The sequence below is a fragment of the Excalfactoria chinensis genome, chromosome 11 (genome assembly GCF_039878825.1).
Source record: "Excalfactoria chinensis isolate bCotChi1 chromosome 11, bCotChi1.hap2, whole genome shotgun sequence".
Classification (NCBI taxonomy): Eukaryota; Metazoa; Chordata; class Aves; order Galliformes; family Phasianidae; genus Excalfactoria; species Excalfactoria chinensis.
In genome coordinates this window covers 10,916,315-10,937,773 of record NC_092835.1, presented here as the reverse complement: position 1 = coordinate 10,937,773, position 21,459 = coordinate 10,916,315, and the positions used below count along the sequence as shown (strand labels likewise).

At 42.6% G+C, this 21,459-nt stretch overlaps 2 protein-coding genes across 9 annotated transcripts in view; one reads left to right on the top strand and one right to left on the bottom strand.

The window, feature by feature from the left end:
- Positions 1-9,282, bottom strand: part of LOC140257446 (uncharacterized protein F13E9.13, mitochondrial-like) — a 24,214-nt gene extending 14,932 nt beyond the window's left edge. For 2 of the 8 annotated variants that reach the window (XM_072346755.1, XM_072346754.1), the window contains exons 1-3: positions 8,360-8,603; positions 7,718-7,800; positions 1,627-1,807 (exon numbers count right to left, since the gene is read on the bottom strand). In XM_072346755.1, the coding sequence (XP_072202856.1) occupies positions 1,627-1,807; positions 7,718-7,800; positions 8,360-8,432 (337 nt within the window). In that variant the 5' untranslated portion in view covers positions 8,433-8,603. Of the gene's footprint in view, positions 1-1,626; positions 1,808-2,799; positions 2,854-7,717; positions 7,801-7,937; positions 8,010-8,359; positions 8,604-9,187 lie in introns of those variants that run through there. The other 6 variants (XM_072346761.1, XM_072346757.1, XM_072346759.1 and 3 more) reach the window with 6 other exon arrangements.
- On the top strand, positions 8,793-21,459 carry CCNE1 (cyclin E1). Its single transcript, XM_072346753.1, has 11 exons — positions 8,793-9,108; positions 9,207-9,297; positions 9,516-9,584; positions 14,871-15,013; positions 15,097-15,232; positions 16,405-16,551; positions 18,161-18,256; positions 18,601-18,735; positions 18,824-18,935; positions 19,026-19,183; positions 19,986-21,459. Exons 1-11 carry the CDS (start codon positions 9,095-9,097, stop codon positions 20,106-20,108), a joined length of 1,224 nt encoding a protein of 407 aa, XP_072202854.1. The 5' UTR covers positions 8,793-9,094; the 3' UTR covers positions 20,109-21,459.

Below are 21,459 nucleotides of genomic sequence, written 5' to 3'. Positions count from 1 at the left end.
GAGTTTCCATAGGGAAAATGAAATGACTGCGTAGCAGCAGAAGATACTGCATATGCTTTTTAAGTATAAGACATTCAGCAAATAGCTTGTAGTTGAAGCACATGAGGATTCCTTAATTAATAGCTATCCCTTATGTCTATTAAAATGATATTGATATTAAAAAGTCACTACTAGGTTGCTACAGAAAAACTACTCAAAGATTTTCTACGTACAACAGCCCCTTCACTATGGCTTTGCCTAAAGTGATTTTCTTTTCTTTTTTGCTTTCCTGCTCAGTGAGCCTAAGAATCATTTCTAGAGAAGCGCAATGAAATGCATTAAACACAGGCCCTTCCTAGCTGCTGTCCTCCAGTTACAGAGCAAATAGTGCAGAACAGTAGTAGAGCTGAGCAAAACCCAAGCCCTTCAGGAATTCTCTACCTCATTAATAATTGCTGAGGACTAAGAGAAACTCGTTGCATTACATCCCCTATACAGTGATCAATTTCGCTCCTAAAAGGAAGCATAGCTATTACTTTTAAAAGTAAGATGTGTAAATACAGTGACTCTCAAGTATCTTACCTGCATACAATCCCTGAAATCTAAAGCAAAACTGGGTTCTGTTATATTTTTGGCTTAGTTTTTCACATAGGCTCCACAGCAGAAATAGCATGCTGTGTCAGTTTGTCAAGTAGCCTTCAAGTACACCTTGAAAGTGTCAGCTTCTGATTCTAAGGCACTCAAACCAAATCCGTGTGCAAAACATAGCAACAAACAAAAATTCCCCCAAGAAAATGAATGTTACTCAATGTTATTTTAACTGAATTGGTTTCATAGATCACGAGCATCTCTTGATTTCTCATTCTTACAGAACTTTGCCTATGTAGAACGCCTGTAAAATTTACAAAGTGTGCAACCTTACGATGCAATCTGGATAAACGTTAACTCCCAATTTCTGGAGGATGTGGGAAGTATGAGCATGAAACCAGTCTCCATCTTTTGATCAGGGAATGTTATATATGAAAAACTAATATTGCTCCAGCAAAGTGTAGGAACTGAAGGGTTCGCAAAGCTAGGATTCTTGCAGCAAAGATAAATTAATTTGTACTTAATTTCCCTGAATGCAATTTAATGTTAAGTAGTTTGGGTAGCTATACACTTAAAAAAATTAACAGAAAGCTTCATTCCATTCATTCATTAAAAAAAAAAAAAGGCAATGAAAACTTAGTTTTAATAGAAACCAGTAGTAGCAACAACATATAATTAGATACTGAAACAGGATGCTTAACCACAGCGGGTTAAATTAATCTTCAAATATCATTTAACTGAAGTAAATAGAGTTACACCAAAGGTGGCTTTTAGACATGAGTAGGTTTAAACTAATCATTGCAGTTAGACAGGTTTCACCTAGAAAGCAGCAGCAGTGGCCTTGGGATTTTTAAGCTGCCTCCTACTGAAGCACTGTGCGAGTATCATCTATTATAATCAAGCAGGCATCTTTCTCAAAATCTAATTTCTGCTTTTTCAGGGTACAGTGAGCTTTTCATGTCTCATTTTTCATGGTATCTATGTTAGTACAATGCCCAATTTGCAGAGAGTAAATGCCATAGCAAACAACAGTAATAACGGAGGAGTCATTTCTATTACCTGCCGCAAGGGCCACCGCCGTGGCCTGTTGGTTGGCAGCACACAGCACCTGGACACCCAAGGCAAGATGTGGGCAGAGCCGCCGCACCGCTGCGCCTACCGCCGTCATGGCAGCCGTCACCTCGGGCCCAGGGCTCAGCGTGTAGGGCCGGTCGTGCATGTTCTCCACTATCAAACCATCCTGCAGAGATCAGAATAAGGAAGTTTACCATTGTGCTAAGTTTCGTGTTGAAAGACACAGAAGTTTAAAGGTTTTCCTTCAAAGGGCGGATTATCTCCAGTAAATTGTGCCGATGCATATAACCACTTATAAAAGTGCTTTCATCAACAGCACGGCATTTGCAGAGAAATCAGGAAGAGAAATAAATGTGATTTTAATTACACATTCATCAATTAGTTTTCCTTTGATCCATCCTAGGACGTGAACTATAGGCGAATGAGTTAAATCTTACACCTCATTAAAAGTACTGTAGAGTCAAACTTCAATTACCCAAATGGAATATGGGATACCGAGTATGTTTGGATAACTGACTATTTAGAGATAATCAAGGCAATTTTCAATTTGAATTAATGTCAGAAAATAAGTGTTATTTTAGAAAAATAAAGGAGTTTTGTTTGTTTGCCTATTAACATGCCTGTTCCCAGGGTGACATATTTCTCCCCATTCCAGATTCAGACTGCTTTGAAGAAAGCTACCACTATTTATTATCAGCTGTACCTCTCCATCCACAAGAACTTACATTTAGCAAACAATGGAGTGGCAATGAAATACTCTACTGACAGAGCTGATGCAGTTTATTGAAATCTTTGTACATCATCTGGAGCCTTGGACATTTTCAATGGTGATACGGTATAAACTAGAACTTTTCAACAATTGCAAATCATATAATTGTATTGAGGACTAAGAACAAAAGTAGAAGTACAGCCCTGAAACATATTTCAAGTCTGACATTTTGCATTTGCGGTGAAAACTTTTCCAGACATTTCTCACCTGCTTCAATTGAAAAATACAAGAAGTTTCTAAGACAAATTAATTGTATGTAAAGAAAATAAATTCTATTCTCTCTGGACTTTAACCTGTATTGGTAGTTAATATACAGATGGTTGTTAATATACAGATGGTAACAAAGATGGTAACAAGTGTACAGAAGTAATAAGCAAAGGCAAACTCACCAGTGGTTGTGCCTTAACCAAAGAAGCTGGGGCAGTGCTCACTGGAGAGCAATCTCCAAGAGATGCTGCCTCAGTGAGAGTCAGCCCTTAAATGAGGTCTGGAGGAGGTGGAGTCAAGCTCCACCCCTTCCGGGAGCACAGCTACATCACTCTCACCTGTGCTCCCACAGCTGACCCCACACTTGCCTCAGCTGATTAATCAGATTCAGGCTATGATTACCAATCTCCCATACATAACCACACATCAAAACCCTCAAAATGAAGCTGTGCATTTCAAAGACATTCTAACGTTCAGAATAGAAGGAACAGTTTAAAAGAAATTAAAAGAAATTAAATACAAGGAGATTAATTTATTTTTTTTTTCAAGTGGGTTATCAATAACAGAGAACTGGGAAGATGGGGAGAAAAAAAGTTTTCTTTAAAAAAAACATAGATATAATGCTTCTTTCATCTTTGTTGTAGTACAGATGCCCTTTTGGGCATCTTTCCCTTTGAAAGTATACAAAAAGCATTCAGCATTTAATGGCTGAATTACATGCTAAGCCACAGGCATCATAAATGAACACCTAACATGGAAGATGGGGAAGAGGAAACAGACTGTAGATAATCTGTTAGAAGAGTATGGTCAATCCAGGTACGTGAGGGAACACACATCTGGTGTAACTGGGAACCACTGCCTTCACCAAATAACCAACAGATTGGCATTAAAATACACAAAATACACGCCATCTTAAAAACAAATGGACACAATTTATTAACTGGAAATATGATCTAGCATTTTGAGCACCTAACATGACAGCAACATACTATTTCATGCCAATCATCAGCATATCTTAATATAGAATTTCAGTCTAAAAAACCTCAACAGAGCAGAGGATATCAGACAGAGGAGCAGCCAGGAGAGCCCCAGGCCTCCAGGCAGGGCAGAACCAGTCTTGGCAGGAACACAGCTCCTGGGAAAGGCTGTGGGGTGCTCCTGACCAAGCAGGGAACACAGTGGCAGAATCCCATGAATTGTTGCTGATTCAACAGCTCAGTATTTGCATAAAACAAATTATTCCATTGTATTAAAAAATATAATTATTTAAAAAGTAATTAGGGACTCTTGCCATATTACTGTACATAAGACAAGTATCCAATTGAATTCCTGTTCAACGTGCAGGATTCCAGCACATTACTCTTCGACCTTATATTTATTCACTTTTCAGTAGCTCTCTTTTCATAGCCTCAAGGTCCACAGTTCCTGTGACTATTTTTGGTATTACTTTAATAATGTGTTACTCCTTTAGTACCATCTAATAGACCTTGTTCCTTTGCACATTATGTTTTGTTTAATTAAAAAAAAAAGGAAAAAGAACAACATATGTTCTGTAACACAGAGAGCTGAATTACAGATGCATTAACTCAAAGCTTTCTTTCATATTTTTGTATAAAAATGTAACACCACAGATTTCAGTGTTTACTGGATTTATATGTATATAAAACAGACTTCAGTACTATCAGACAGCTAATTAAAATGGTGGAAAGAAAACAGTGGTTCTGGATTCAAGATCTTGGCACTTAAGTTTATAGCGTCTAAGCCTAGGAGAACAGCAACTGAACTACATGCTCCCAAGTGGAATCTCTTTGGATAGTGTGAGATAAGGCACCAGCAAAACCTTCTGGGTTTCTTTTCCATTTATTCCCAGGACAACTGAAGTGCTACTTTTATATAAAGCAGCCTTACTTTTAACAGTCCTCAAACACTACAGAAGTGAAAAGGTAACAGGCTCTGTGTATCTGTAAAGTGTTCCTTTTAACACTGTCAGCTACTGGAAAATAAGTCACTTAAATAGGAAAACTATTTATGTTTACATATATGAAAACTGTTAGGTCACAGCCTGAACCATTCATTGAGCACCTGGAGACAAGACCTGATCAGCCCTGGGAGCACAAGTGAAGGCAATTCAGCAATGCAACTGGAAGGGGTGGAGCCTGGCTGCACCTCCCTTACCTCATTTAAGGACTGACTGCCACTGGGGAAGGGCCTCTTGTTGGAGATTCCTCCTGTGTGTAGTTCCTACTCTGACCCTAGATCCTAGGAGACAGGTGAGCACTCTTTCTTTTGTAGCATCTTCCTATCGTGTTGATTCCTCTGATGTTACAATAAAATATATCACATAAAATAGTGAAGCTATTTTCTTTAATCTATCTACAGAAGTGATCACTTAGAACACTTCGACCTCCTGTCTGATATAACTCCTTGCTCTGATAGCTTGAACCCTGGTGCTTTGCATAATAGGATTTACCTACAGCTGCTGCTGTGTTACAAACATTTTTGTAAGTGCAAAACAACTGCTCCTTCCTACAGAAAGAGAGGTTTTTTGCATCATGCTCATTGCTAGATAGACTTGGTGTGCACTGAGAACTGCGGTTCCTCTCACTGCCAGAGTCACATGGCTCTATATGAAGAACATCAGCTTTTTAAAGCGTTTATTTGCTGTACCTAGACAGTTTTGTCTCCTAGAACAAGAGACTTCTACTTCAACTTAGGTAAGTAGGCATCATTTCTTTGCTATAAATAACAAGAGATGTCTGTCATGAGGCTTGCCTGCTATTTTACTCTACTGTAATAGAGCTAAGATTTGCATCTCTGTAATCCAAATGGTAGCATGTCTCTATAATAGAAATGATAGCTTATCTCAACTGCTATTAAATACCAAATAGCTTTAACTTGCTTACTCTTATAATGACAGTAGTAGTTTGGCTTGGAGCTGCTCACTTTTTCAAAAGCTGACTACAGAGCAGACACTGAGCATCACCTTTGCAGGTACATAGACAAAAGAATCAGGAGGATCAGAGCAAGTTCATCTCCAGGAAGTGATACTGGAGAAAAAGAAGTAAGCCTGAGAGTTTGCCTACTAAAAAGCACTGTAATACTTGAAATGCAGTGCAACATCATGTAAATAAATGTATTTCTTACACGAAAAAAACACACATCTCTTCACTGTCATGTACTCATGTAGTTACATCAGTGAAACTGGAAGGAACTTGTGCTCTGTTTTCCAGCTAGAGTAAGATTTACATAGGTTCACCTGCAAAAGTGAAAGCTTCACTGTGTATTTAGCAAGTGCTTTTTGCTTAGAAACAAAAAAGCAGATAAAAATTGGGAGGGCCACAATGGCTCATAGATTGCTGCTTACAGAAATCTTGCCTAGGGAATGTCACTGTTTAGCAACACGAGTACGAAGCATATACGTTTTTAGCACAGATGGCTTCCTAGCTGAGCTCTCGCTTGTTTTCATTACTGCGCTCTAATACCACAAATCTTTCATGTTTATTATGTTCAGCTGCTAATATGCCAGCCAAGTCACCTTTTTCCTGAACAAACTAGGATTTACTTCCAAGTGTAATGCATACTGAGCGAGCAAGCCTAGACAGTATATTTCCAAATGTTAATGCCAGCTCAAGCAACTTGAGGCAACATGCAAACATCTAGCAGCAGCAACACAGTTATGACTCTTGCAGTGGCTACTGCAGGTGCTTAGAAATAATGCCAGTAGAAACATCCACTGGAAAAAAAAACAACACAAATTTCTAGTTCTGTGGGGAGAAAATGGGCAGTTTAACAGTTCAGCCTGAGTAGTAGGAGAGAAATGAGACACTCCCATTGCAGAATCAGGAGAGCTAGTCTAGAAGAGAGGTGATCTCTGCATAGAAACCACAAAGCCCTTCAGCAACTACTGTGGAAATACACGCTTCTCTTAAAAGTGCTGGGAAAAACTAGACAAGTGAATTACAGCAAGTGTTTGGCAACCATAATGGTATTTGTGGAAGCTCTCCTGCTTATCTTTGACCTTTATGGTGTTAACAAAGGATTTGTTTTTCATATTGCTGTAACACTATCACATATGGACCTTTAGAATCAAGACTGGTTTGGCCTGTGTAATGATGTCATTACAGTTTAGACAAGGAATGCAGTTATATCCTGAATTTGCTCAAATAAGTAGAGAAATGATTGTGTTCACCTCATCTGCTTACCTGAGAGGTGGCTTTAAAAATATGAGCTGAGTGTAACTACAATACAGCAGTACAACCATCGCTCTGTCCACAGCGTACATCATGTGACTTGTCTTGCATTTTGAACTGTCTTCTATAATTTAGACTAAGCTAAGTTCCATTTCATTTTGTCTGTAAAGTATCATCGTACTTTCTGCTGCTGAAGTATAACCCCATAGAAACGTACTCTAAGTTTAGCAGAAAACAGTAGCTCAGAGCTGCAATGGTGGTTCAGCAGTAGCCTTCTCTTGCCTCCACCTAGAACGGTCAAAGCAGGCATGGCTGCTCCCATGGACTAGGATCCAAGGATTAGAGCGGGCAGAAAAGGACCTAGGAGAATCTTTTGGTTATAGAATAATGCTACTGTAGTAAGAACACAAACTGTGGGGGAATCCTGCAGCCTGCAGGCAAGGCATTCAGTGAGTATGCCTGTGCCATGATTTCATGACAGCAGTGTGCCAAGCAGAGCTAAGTAAAGCAGCTTGTCAGACTGAATGATGAAGCATCCTACATCCAGATACCTAGAATGCCAGCAACAGTTCATACTGCTGTCAGTTTTCCATCTGTTTGTTGTTTTTTTTTTTTTCTTTTATTGACTTGATTCGTGGGAATTGATAGCAATCCTATTTAAATGACTCAAATTGCACAGTTTGAATCTAAGCTCTTCCAGTTCCACAGGGTGCGTGTGATGTGTAGTTCAGGTTTTGAAACTCGGAGGGCCTACTTGTGTGGAAATAACAGATGCAGGTTTAAATGTCTTCCTGAACTTGGTGGTTTCAGGTGCTTTCCATGAATTCTAGGTCACTCAATTCAAATGACTGGGTATGCAGAAGCAGCTTTGTGTAAATACTGCCACAGGAAAAAGGAAACCAGGACTTACAACTCCAGCGTCCTTGTAAGCTTCTGCTTCTTGACAAGCTTGATCAATGATTTGTGCCAATGGAAGAGAATTTCTCGGTGTCCCTGCAACAACAGTGCCATTTACCCCAATGTGAAGGCAAACCATACAGCCGGTAATGCTTTTCTAAGACAGCTATAGGCACTGGCATAATAAAATAGGGAGAAATGGGGCAAAACAAACAGTTAAAAGGCTGCTGCACCTCCTTGAGATGCGCTCCAGCAGCACCTCTTCCCTTTGCCGCACTTTACGGGTCAGCTGTAACTGCTCGCTCCTGAAGTCATTCACAGATCTGAGGGGTGTTTATGCGATGTTGTACCGGGACCGCTTTCAGCTGGTTACGGCCCGGCACACAGCCGTGAGGAGAACTCAGGCCCGGCTCAGCTGCGCGCCAGCCGGACGCAGCGCCACAGGGAGCCGCGTGTCCGAGCTCCCGCTGTCTCGGGGCCCGTGCAGCTCCGCCCGGCCCGGCCTATCTCGGCAGCCCTCGGCTCGCTACGCGCTTCCCCAGAGGCGCGGGGGCCCTCACGGTGCCCGGACTCCCTCCGGCCTCTGCAGCCGAGCTGCCCGCTTTGCGAACAGGTCCCGCGGCGCCGCGTCTTCCCTGGCCCGTCCCGCGCTCACCTGGCAGCGCGCCCACATGCACCACGCCGAGCACCGCCGCCCGCAGCCGCCCGAAGAGCCGCGGGCTCGCCATGGTAGACCGTGGCGGCGGTCCCGCCCCCTGACCTCTGGCGGGGCCGCGCCGGGGCCGTCCCGCTCTCCTTCCCGCTGCCGTCGGCGCGCCGCTCACCTCGCTTCACCCCTCCGCCGCGGGGTCGCGCCCGGGGCCGCCCGCCCCCCTCCCTCGGCTCCGCTTCCGCCCGGTGCCGCCGGCCCCGCCCCGCCGCCGCCGCCCCGCCCCGCCCCACGCCGTGGGATCCCCGCGGCACCCCGCGCTTCCCCCGGGGCCGCCGGCGGCCGGAGCGCGCCCGCAGGCCCCGCCCCGCCGGGCGCCGGCTCTGGGCGCGGGGCCACGTGTGCGGGCGGGCGGGCGGGCGGGAGGCGGCCCCGCGCCGCGCGTTTAAATGTCCCGCTCGGCCCGGGCCGCGCTGTGCGCAGGGACGGGAGCGGCCGCGCCGTGAGGCAGGAGGTGCCCCGCGCAGCCCGCGCCGCGCTCCCGCCCCGCCCTGTCCCCGCGCCCCGCCGCCGTCGGGCGGGCACCGAGCGCCGCGCCCGCGCTGTGGCCGGGGAAGCTCCGCGGTGCGAGTCCCAGCGGGTCCCGGGGCGCGGCGGGGGGCGGCGGGGCCTTTCCGCGCCTCGTGGCTCTTTGTGGGCGCTGCGGCTCTCGGCTCCGCTCGCGGGCCGGCGGCGGGCAGCATGCGGCGGGAGAGGTGAGTCCGGCCGGCCGCGCGGGTAGGCCGGCTCTCCGCTAGCGGGGTCGGGGGACGCTCCCCGCGGTCCGGCTCTTACGCTTCTCGTTTCTTGGCAGCGACTGCGCGGAGGAGAAGGCTCCCGCCAAGGGGGAAGGGGGCGCCGAGGGGGCCGTGCGGGCCCGCAAGAGGAAAGCCGATGTGGCCACGGTGAGTGCAGGCCCGGCAGGCGGCACGGCACGGCCTGGCGGGCGGTGCGGGCCTGGCGCTGCTCCCGCGGCCTTTTGTTGGGGGGCGGGTGGCCATGTGCGGCGCGGGCGGGGGGCTGTCACGGCGCGGGGGGCCGGCAGGCCTCGGGCAACGCGTGGTGGTGAGCGGTGGCCTGGATTGCAGCCCTCACCCCTAAATCGCTGCTTTTCCTTTTGTAGTTCCTACAGGATCCCGATGAAGAAGTTGCCAAAATTGAAATGAGTAGGAAAAAGCAATACGAAAGCCAGGTAACCACTGTGGCCTTAGATCACCTTCCTTTCATCTTAGTAGCCTGTTGGTGCAGGACGTTGGTATTACACAGTGCTGCAGATATTACCCCATGCTGCGTGGCGGTGGTTGAGGGGACCATCAGCCCAGGCTGTTGAAGACCACAAACCACCTTAGTGGCACGGCCTGCTTTGGAGCCTTTGCAAGAGACGAAGCCTACGCTGGTCTAAACCATTACGTGAATGCTTCAGTGTACCTAAATGTCCTGGGACTGCCAGGCTGTGCCCTACAAAAGCCTTCATACACACTTAGTTTTCCACACTGACATACCTGGAGCCTTGTAGGAGTTAGTGGTTCACTTCCTGCAGGCCAAAGCATGCGGCCCTTTGGCATGCAAACAGAACCAAGTTTTGAGGTAGATCTCTTTGTAGCCCTGTCTTATGCTTACATATAACCTGGGAGAGAGGAAGGATCACTTGTTCCTTTTGGTTAGCTCTATTCTCATTGGCCAGTGTTTTTATTAGGTGGAGGGAGTACTTGAAGTTCCAGATCAGGAGTTTATAGTACTAAACACTACTGTGGTGGTGAAGTAGGCTTCAGGCTTCTGCAGATGAAAGGGATGATTTTTTAGAAGCCTTTTATGCTGTAGGCCAAAGAACAAATGAGGCCGCTCGCTGGGGTTGGTGGCCAGTGCCAGTTTCCAAGTAGGACACTTGGCATGATCCAAGTTACAAAGTCAGACTGAACTCCAGTAGCATTCCCTAAACTTCTTAGTGTTGTTCTTAAGTTCTTCAAACTTGACATGTTAGTCGTATTTATATTGGGTGCTTTGTTGGTATCTGCTATCAAAAGCAAGATGCCTTTGTGCGTTGAGTTGCTTGCCCTAAATAAAAGCAAAATTAGCCTCTCGGAAGTAGGTTTATTGTTGTTTAGGATTCTCTCCTGTGCATATGCACACACATGCTCACTCTGTTGCAAGGACTTCAGCCAGTTAATGCACATGCAGGGTGATACTTAAGCTGCAAAAGTCATGATCAGGGAGTACAGCCTGTACTCATTTGGTACGCGAGGCTATGCATAATGTGGCACATCTAACTAGAAGTGGCAGCTGGAAGTTCTAAGACTGAAGTGCTACCATAACAGATGGGCATCATTGTTTGGAATGGCCTCTGCTTGTTGCAACTGCGTACACTAGTTATCAGTCAACATATTAAGCAGGGCTCAAATGGTGAGCATTTAATGAGGGGATCTCTCCTTCCCTTCTGTCTTTCTTTTGTGCAGTATATTAAACTAATTTCTCACTACTGACAAGGAAGAGCTGCCTGTCCTTCACTGCAGACCCCTCCTTTAGCAAAACATTCTGTAAGAGCTGGGCCAGGGCTTCTCCTAAATGTTTATTCCATAATAATAAGTTATCGTTGAAAAAACCCTTATTGCAGATGCAATTTGAAAAGTGTCTTGAAATATATTTTGCACACATTGATCTTCAACTTTGGAAGTAGATACAGGGATACAGGCTTCCAATTTACTGGGGCTTTTTCTTTTTTCTTGTTTTTTATATGGTGTTTCTATTAAATGCTACTTCAGGAACGATATGTATAGCAACATTCAGATAACTCAGGCAGGAGGCATCCAAAGTATTAATTTAGGAGTTTTCCACGTTATCTTTAGGATACTGGTGGGACTTTGGCCCTTTGATTCTGTAAACTGTAGATAAAAATGGATACCTGTGTATCAGTCTCTACACAGAGAAGGTTTTTTTGTTATGACAAAGTAGCCAGATTGTTACAGATCTGTTTAAAAAAGCTAACATTTGGCTGCACAGCAGCAGCTCTTCAGTCTATGGCTTGACACAAGCTATTCTCTGATATAAATTGCCATGGGCCACTAATGAGAATATGTTTATGGTTCCAGCAGCAGTATCGCAGGCTTGTATGATAGCCAGTGAGATAGTTATTCTGTTGAGGCACAATTCTAAAATGCAAGCAGCTATAAATCCGCTGCAGCCTATGCCACGTGACTTCTACATTAAATAAACTGTTTACTGACACTAGGTTATACATGAGGCAAAATATCGTAGTCACATCCCACTTTATGGCTTCTTCATAGTCAATTCATTAGTTTGCTTCTGTTGAACATAAGGCCTGAGTTCTTAATCAGAATGCTGTTACCCTTTATGTGATGGAAGGGTGGCTATATCATGAGGTTTGTGACAGCAGAATATTGCATCAATTCTGTGTTTGATTTTGGAGAACTGGCACTGCTGTAATTCTGCAAGCAATTCTCATATTAATTCTGGCTGCTTTCTATGGGTGGATACACTTCCAAGGCTTTGCATAAAGCAGAGTTCATTTAACTTGATGAGAGTAATCCATGCAATTATGACAGAAAATGCATGTTCTCCTGAATCTGGAGTGGAGATCAGAAACCAGAAGTGGTAAGAAATCTTGGGATGGGGCTAGCTAATCTTTTTGGATAGAAAGGAGACAGAGCAAGCTTTCAGTAATCAGTTTTGATCAGTTTCTCATTAGCCACTGCTCCAGATTCTAGTCTTACTGTTTGTCAAAATGTTCTATCTAACCATCTTAAAATGTCCTCTGAAGTGATTCTTTAACAAACCCAGGTTGTTTCTGAGAGGTAAAATTAAAGAAACAAAACAAAAAATGCAGCAGTGACTACAACAAAAACCTCATGCACTTAAACAAGTGAACAACATTAACTATATCCAAGTTGAGAGCCTGGCTTGGCCCTAATATTGGCAGGGCAATATTCAGACTCTTTTGAAGATTAGAAGTGCCAGAAGCTCCTATGCTGTTCAAAATGAACTGGAATGACTGAACTGTTGCTCTTCTTTCTCCTCTTCATTTGATAATTCTGGAATCTCTTTCTCGTGGAAAAGCCCTGTACTTCAACCTCTAATGCTTCCTGTGAGTGAAAACTGGCTTGAATTGTAGATCTAATATTTGAAGTCTGTCTGCTTAGAAATGCTACATTTTGAGGTGAGGCAACCTGACTTTTCCCTCTCCTGCTTGTTTGGGTTTCCATGTTGAAAATCCAGGGACACTGCTGTTTTTAGTGCAGTTCTAGGTTCCTGTCATCTCCAACCTTCCCGCTGGCACATTTTGCCCCTAGAAACTTTACTGGTGACTCTGAGGGGCACAGGTGTCTCAGAACCTTGTGTGGCTGATTTCCTGAAGGCTCTGACTGCCACAGTGATCCAAATGGCCACTCCCTGCTCCATTAGGTGGCTGGCCTATGTGCCCAAAAGGTGTTGCGAAGTTCCATTTCAGTGAGTGTTTGGTACATTAGTGACTGATGATGTGCTACAGAAAAATGAGGTATGGGAATCTGCTGTGTTCTGCCCTTCCATGAGCGTTCTCATGTCCTACCTGTATCTAGTAACCAGTTATGTGCTTTAGGGCTTGCACTGTGCCAGCCCAAAGAAAGCTCTTCCTGATTGCCTCCCGCCCTCCTCACCTTAAACTGTTTCACTTTCAGTAGCAGTTCAGCAGTCCCTCTATTTCCTTATGGTTAGTGTGCAGTGTTCTGCAATTTCTTGATACTGCTGCTTGGTTTCAGCTGAATATCTTGCTCAATCTGCTTTAAAGAAGTAGGAATCTAATAAGCTCATCCACTTGACCAAAATACATATAAAACCTGTGGTGTTCTTTCACTTCAGCTAATTCAGACGTCTGTCTCCATTCTTGCTTCTGAGGGCCCAGCTTATTTGCTTCCATTCTTATCTTTAGCTAAGCTACGTGCTTCACCGTTGCTTGTGTTCTACCCCAGTTGTATTGGTGAGCTGTTATCTAGCAGGTTTTTTTTCACTTTTAAGACATCTAAGGAGGTCTTGAATCTTGATTTGTTTCCTTATAGAAGATAGGAAGTGATGAAATCTCTCTCAAATCAGTGGCTGTGTGGTATCTACTTTGGCTGAGAATAGTGGCACAGATCACCTTTCTTTTAGCTACTGCTGGTGTAGTAGGCACCTTCAATTAGGTCTAATGCATGGCTTTTCTGTTGGTTTGCTGATTAACCGATAAGGCACTGCTTCTCTTAATGCTGTTGGCAGCTGGACTTGCCATGCAGCTGGGAGGACAAAGTGTGACTACACTAGCCTTGAGGGAGGACAAAAATTAACTTAAAGCAATGCTAATGTGATGATCAAACTTCAAGTTGATAGGAGATCTGTCAATTTTAAAGTACGGATACTATTCTTTTTTCCCCTCCACTCCAATATGAATTAAATCATGGCATGGGTGCATAAATAGCTATGCTAGACTTCCGTGTAGAACTCTGGGAGGTGAAGCTGCCTCGCTGTCTGAAGGTAATAGAATGCCATAGCTGCAAGAGAGCTGTGGCTTTCATTTTTGAAGTCAGTAGTTTTTGTTTCTGAAGCTGGAGCTAGGGGTAGCCATTTTGCTGGAAAGCAATGTCACTTGTAGCAGTGATTGCAAAAATCAGGTGTGGAAGGGGCTTGTTTTTCATCTAGGAAAAATTGCCAGGGGCAAATTTTGCAAATAGAGCATTTTGCTAATGCCTAATGAGTCTTCTGTATCTGGGTTTGTTTTTTAATTGTTATTTCTTGGAACATATTATGATTCTTGTTAGGGATTTATGTCCCTTCAGTGCTGCGGAACAGGTCAATTTGCAGCAAGATGGCTGACTTTGCTCTTAAACAGAAATGCTGAATTTTAATTTGCTTAGGTATGATAATGTGGGGCTGACTTTGTATTCTACAGTGAAAGAAAATGAATAGTATTTTCCTGGGAAACTGAGAGTTACTGGTGAGAGCCCAGTGAAGGACCCTGAGACAGTGAAGGGAAGGGGGCAGCTCTCCTGTGAGGATGGCTCTGAGGAGAGCAGGCTCAGGGATATCTCATTAGTATGTATAAATACCTGAAGAGAGGGTGAAAGAAGATGGAGCACTTTGTAGAGGTGCCCATTAGCAAGACAGGAGGCAGCGGGCACAAAATAAAATGCAGGAGGTTCCTTCTGGACATCAGGAAATTTTTACTGTAAGGGTGATGGGAGCACTAGAACAGGCTGTGACTAGAGGATGAGGAATCTTCTTGGAGATGCTCAAAACTTCTGGATGTGGTCCTGGGCAACCTGCTGTAAGTGACCCTGCTTCAGCAGAAGCATTGAGCCAGATGATTTCTGCAGGTTACTTTCAGCCTCTGTGGTTCTGTATGGTCTAAAGAGGTAATCACACTTTGTCATGGTTTATTTCAAGTGGGCTATTATTTACTCTCAAATTTCTACTTTTACAGCCATAGTGTAAAATCTTCTCTTTCATTTTATAGCTGTCCTGGAATAACATTAACAAAGATCCCCATATGCTGATTCCTACTCCAGATAAAGATGATGATCCAGTTGGTGTTGATTATGCTCACTTCATACATCTGAACGTTGCTTCAACTAGATCTTCACCACTACCAATTCTGGGGTGAGTTTGCTGTTGCTTTGCTACTGTTTCTCTGCCTTCCTTTGATCTTATGGTTTGAGACTAAGCATGTTCATCTGTCTTAGCTGGGCAAACAGAGATGATGTATGGAAAAACATGATAAACAAAGAGGAGACATATGTGAGGGATAAACTATACATGCAAAGGCACCCTCTCCTGCAACCTAAAATGCGAACAATCCTTCTAGACTGGCTAATGGAGGTAAGCTTTTTTTGGGTCTGTGACTACTTGAAGTGTGCTTTTGTTAAAGCATGCTAATAACTGTCATCTGCGCTTATCATGATGTTTCATAATTTATTTAGCATTAGCTACTTGTCTTCTTATTACGTTTGTCAATGAATGGTACCAAATTAAATATATGTATTCAAATATGCTCACGGTGGATTGAGTTGATGGTATGTAAACTGACCGGATATTGAGATATTAATTTAAATGAATTGTGTATAATAGTCAGTTTGTCCCTAAAGCTCCACAAGGTAGCTCTAATGTCACACAAGAGATTAAATCTGCATGATTATTTAAGTTACTTTAAGTAGGAATGTGTGGTGTCTTAGAGACTAGACGAATCTCACAACATAGAGTGACAGAATAGGTCAGGCTGGAAGGAACCATAAAGATCATGTAGTTTCAGCTCCTTGCTGTAGGCAGGAGCACCTTCCACTAGACTGGGTTGTCCAAGACCTCATCCAACTTGGACTGGCGTGCTCCCAAGGATGGGGCATCAACTACTTTCCTGTTTTCAGTGCCTCACCACGCTCTGCGTAAAGAACCTCTTCCTAACATCTAATCTAAATTTATGCTCTTTTAGTTTAAAGCCATTAGTTACCCCATGCTCTATCACTATATTTCCTGACAAAAAGTCCCTCCCTATCTTTTTTGTAGGCCCTCCAGGTACTTGTAGGCTGCTACAAGTTCCCCTGGAACTTTCTTCTCTGGTATTGGCTTGTAGAATATATAGCAACTCTGCTGTCTTTATGGGAGTACTTCTGGTGTTTGAATGACTTGATATAATCTCTGTTCTTGATTCTAAAGCAGTTGTGAGAATTTTCTCATCTGAGGTGTTGAAATGATGCATGTTTGTGAATATGAGGAGCTGATGTTCCAGTATTGGTAGAGTGCGCTCCCATTTCATAAAAGGGCTTTCTCTTGGGTTTACCTTCATGAGAGGGGGGATTTACTGTAGTGGTGGTCATCCTGTGAGTCAAAGGAAACAGCTTAGCTCCTGCTCTTAGTTAACATGTCAGGTTTAGTATCAGTGAAGCAGAAGTCGAATATGAAATTGTGAAACCTAGACATACATTTTTAATAAATCTGTAGCATCTGATGTTGACTCTCTAACGCTGTTCTTGATCTTTGTATCTCTGTCTCTCTAGGTTTGTGAAGTCTACAAGCTTCATAGAGAAACTTTTTATTTAGCACAAGATTTCTTTGATAGGTTTATGGCAACACAACAGAATGTCGTAAAAACACTATTGCAACTTATTGGGATCTCTTCTTTATTCATAGCAGCAAAGCTTGAGGTAAATATCTCTGTTTTTTATCTAAACTTAAAAATGTGATTGGACAAACAGCATACTTACTGTACACTAAATGCATTTTGGCTAGCTTTTATTTTCAAAATCCTTCCTACATTTTTAGATTTGGCTAAAATTAGGCCTAGCTAAGATACCAGTATCTTTATTTTAGAAGAATAGTCTCTTCAGTGTTAGAATCATTCAAAATGTTTTTAATTGTTGTTGCTAAATGAGTTTTTGGCTGGCTGCTCTATGCAGAGACTACTTGTAGCAATTCTGCTGTTGGTGGAGTACCTACTGGATAATACAATCCAAGCCATTTTTATTTACTGGCACAAATTGAGCTATTAAAATAGGGCTTCTAAACTTCTCACTCTTTGTCTTTTAAGAGGCTTATTGATGTTTGATTTGTTCCTAAGCACAAATTATATTGCTGCTGTTGTAGTTGAACCCAGCAGGTGGCTCAGCACCACAGTCATTTGCTCACTCCCCCCTTCACAGTGGGCTCACTGGGGGAGAGAATTGGGGGGGAAAAAGGTATAACTTGTGGGTTGAGATAACACTACTAAGACAGAGAAAATAAAAAGGCTAATAGTTACAGATATATAATATATATGTATATATACACACATACATAACAAGAGATGGGCAAGCAATTGCTCAGTGCCCTGCAGCCAATGCCCAGCTAGCCTCCCAAGCAGTGGAAGAGAGTGAGATGAATTTCCACCCCCTCAGAACGCCTCCTGCATGATATCATGTAGTGCAGAATATCCCTATGGCTGGTTTAAGTCAGCTGTCAGAATTCTGTTCCCTCCCAGCTCCTTGGGCCCTTTGCTGAGAATGGCCTTGGCTCCATAAAACACTGCTCAGCAGCAGATGTACACATCGGTGTGTTATCAACATTGTTTTTCTCCTGGAACCGAAACATAGCATCGTACATGACTTTGTGAAGAAAGCAATTCCATCCCAGCTGGAACTAAGACAGCTGCTTAATCATTAGGCTTCATTGTAGAGCTCTGCTTAAGGTGAAGCTTACACTTGTTGAGCAGTTAGGCCAGGTTGTGTCCTCATGTTGAAAAGCAGCTTAGTTCTGATGGTAGAGTTTGAGGGGCTTTCTGTGATCAGTTTCCAATCCACTGGAGTATCTGTGGTTAATTAGTATTTGTTTGCTACTTACAAGACCTGAGGTCATTATTCTAACAGCTTTTGTAAGGCCGTATACCCTGGTAGGTGTGCAAACATCTGTGACCAGTAGAGCTGTATTTAAATACAAGAGATAAAAGATGTTTTCCATAGGCTGCATTGAAATAATCCTGATGCCATTTACGGTATACTGTATGCACCTCAGTGATGTAGTCAGTCAATACATGTTGTACTGATCTATCAGAAGTTAAAGGTGAAAACTATCAGCAGAAAGGCTGAAAAAGAAATCTATATATATTAAAGGCAGAGGAGAACACAATGAGTTAGGATGGGAATGAAGGTTATTTTCCTTTTTTTCCCCCCCGCTATCTATTTTGAAATGCTGGAGTGGCACTGCGTTGTTCTACTCAATACATGGGAGGACTGGTTAGGACCTATTTGTCAAACTAAATACTTGATTTTTCTCTCTCAGGAAATTTATCCACCAAAGTTGCACCAGTTTGCCTATGTTACAGATGGAGCTTGTACAGAAGATGAAATCCTCAGTATGGAATTAATCATTATGAAGGTAATATTTCAAAGTGGAATTTGTCCTTTTGTTGTCTTAAAGGTATAGTATAATCAAACTAAAAGCAAGAGCCTCAGTTAATCTTATGTGCTGGTAAGAGACAATTTCTAATTAGAAAACAGTGTCCTCTAGGTAACTGGTGATTTAAAGCATCCATCAGTACACAAGTATTTAACAAAATGAATTGTTTCCTTCTATCAGTAGGAGGGAGGTATGGGAAAGAATTGATTTGCGTGTTCCAAAAATGCCTTGCCCAGCTTACTGTCTAGAGTAAATAAAGCTGCGTGGTCTCAGTTAGGAACTCTTTATTAATACTCAAGTGCTGTGTATGTCTACTCTTTCAGGCTCTTAATTGGAACTTAAATCCACTGACAGTTGTATCGTGGCTAAACATTTACATGCAAGTTGCCTATTTAAATGAGCTTTACGAGGTATTGTTGCCACAATATCCACAACAAATATTTGTACAAATAGCAGAGGTAAGACCGATTCCATCCTCCAAATACTATTTTGTCTGAAAAAAATATTGTTTTGCAATAGACTTATTAAACATCTGTCATCTTGTAGCTCTTGGATCTCTGTGTGCTAGATATTGGCTGCTTGGAATATACATATGGTGTACTTGCAGCTTCTGCTTTGTACCACTTCTCCTCATCTGAGCTGATGCAGAAAGTTTCAGGTACGTAAGAGTAGTTTTTACAGATTGCCTAATGTACTTACAAACATGAAATCTTAAGTCAGGCAGGTAACCTTATGTCTTGTCTTCTAGGTTATGAATGGTGTGAGATAGAGGAATGTGTAAAATGGATGGTTCCATTTGCTATGGCTATAAGGGAAGTAGGAAGCTCCAAACTCAAACACTTTAGAGGTATAGCTCCTGAAGACTTGCACAATATACAGACGCACATAAACAGCTTGGATTTGCTGGTATGTATATGCATACTGAAGGCAAAAACTGCCTAAAATCTCTAAGTATTGTTTCGTCTTTGGTTAGAACATAAATTGAGTTCAAGTGAAGTGTTATCAGATTGACACCGAGTGTATGCTGACTGTAAGAGGCCTAAGATTATATGGTGGTGGCAAAATTACCAGGGAAAAGATCTGACTTGTACAGTAGTAAGTATAAAAAGGTGATTTTAGCCCATTATGTCAAAGGAGAAATAATTACTTTAGAAATGGGAAGCATATTTCTGCCTCTTCAGATACTTACTGTATTGTATACTAGGCCTTCATCTGTAGGAAGTGTGGGTAACATAACGTCATCTGATGAAAGAGAAAATTAACTAATCACTTGAGAGTGATCTTGTGGGGCTGTTGTATGACAGTGGTTGACAAGAAGTTGAGCAGCAGTGGTTTCTAGATTGACAAACTTGCAGAGGACCAAAATCGTGTCCATCATTTTGTACTTAACTTAAACTATTGTTTTTTTCATTGTAATCAATTTTTACGTTATCTGGCTACAGTAGAAGTTAAATCTCTTACTATTCAGCAGCATCTTAATTTTCAATCTTGAAGATACTGTAATGCTGACGGTCAGATTCCAGAAGTTAATGTTAATTTCTTGGAGTTTATATTCACTGGCTACTGTGTACTGCATACATCTGATAGATGAGCAAGCAGGAGATGAGTATTAAGTTCTACAGCCCTGAGTTACGTTATTGATCTGCTGCATGAATACACCCAAGTGAAGATTTTTATCTTTTTCCCTCTTTTCCTGTGCCGCCTCCAGGACAAAGCTCAAGCAAAACAAGCCATATTGGCTGAGCAAAATAGGACTTCACCTTTCCCCACTGGTGTCCTTACACCACCACAAAGCAGTAAGAAGCAGCCTGCTGGACTGAAGCCGATATGACTGTATGAACTGTTTACAGACCATTTTGCTGAAGTGCCTGTTCTGCTGGTTTCAACTCCTGCTCCGTTATGGAAATGCTGCCGGTGACATTCATAAGCTTTTATGGAATTTGAAAAGGAAACCTTATCTTTCTCACAACAGAAGATTTTTTTTTTTTCTATTTGAAATATTTTTATTGAACTTTTTATTGAAAGTATTTTATAGAAATGGATCGAGTACGCCAGCCACTTAAAAGAACACCGAAGAGTGCTCCAAATGCTGCTATTGAGGGTGATGCTTGATGTGACCAACTGTTCAGAAAAAAAGGCTTAAAGTTTAGGTTATTTCCCGTGCCTGTTTGTCTTTAGAATAACCAGCAATTACACTGTCCCCTGTCGACAGCTGGGCAAAATGCTGTGCAAGGCGATGTTTCAAAGCCTCTTTTTCAAATGGTTGGCTTACAACCTGATGCCTTTAAAAAACAAACAAACAGAACTCTTTATTGTAAATGCTGCTATGTCTCTGTGTATCCATTTTTAATAAAAATGCTGTCTAAGACAGCTGGTTTTATGTATATTCCTATTTTTCTTTTGATTATGGTCAGCTAAGGTTTTTCAGACTGTGACCACTAGTGTAGTGTGGGAATTGGGTGCAACAAATATAGTAACTATCATCTTATTTATTTAGCGCTACTAGCTTACCAATGCAAGATTCATTTTTGGATGCTGAGATGAACTTTTATGTTGATTTAGATTTTCCTTATTGAGTTGCACATGACAAGAGAGGGGATAATAAACGTGACAGGTGTTTGGGGAATCCTTGCACAACAGGTGTGCTAACGATCAGTGTGTTGGGAACTTCTCGAGTCAGTGTCTGGATCATTGTATTTAATTGCAAGAAGCAATGGGGAAAGAAGCTTGCCTTTATTTTAAATGTAATGGTTTGAACTTTGGGATTTTGGAATATACGTTGACGAGTAATCTGTGAGAAACTGAGTTGTGGGATGGCGTGTGCCTGTAAATGCATTGTTTTATAGGAAGAATAGTCCTTGTCCTTCGCAGCATCTGGGAGTTCATAGTAAGACCATTTCTGAAGAAAAGGGAAATAGATGCAATAACAGTTACTGACTTTTTTCATGGCGCTCACTTTGAAGGACTGTTCCACAACACTGAGAGCTTTTGTGGCTATTGCAGGATTCACCACGTCCCGTCGATCACTTAGACGCTACATTTGTATTTCTGGAAGCTGCTTCTCTGCTGATGGTTAATTTTTCTAAATGTAAGTTTCCACCAACACTGCTTTTAAGTTATTCTCCCTTTCTCCCCGACCCAATATTCTGATAAATGTTAAAGCTCTGATATAATAAACATGC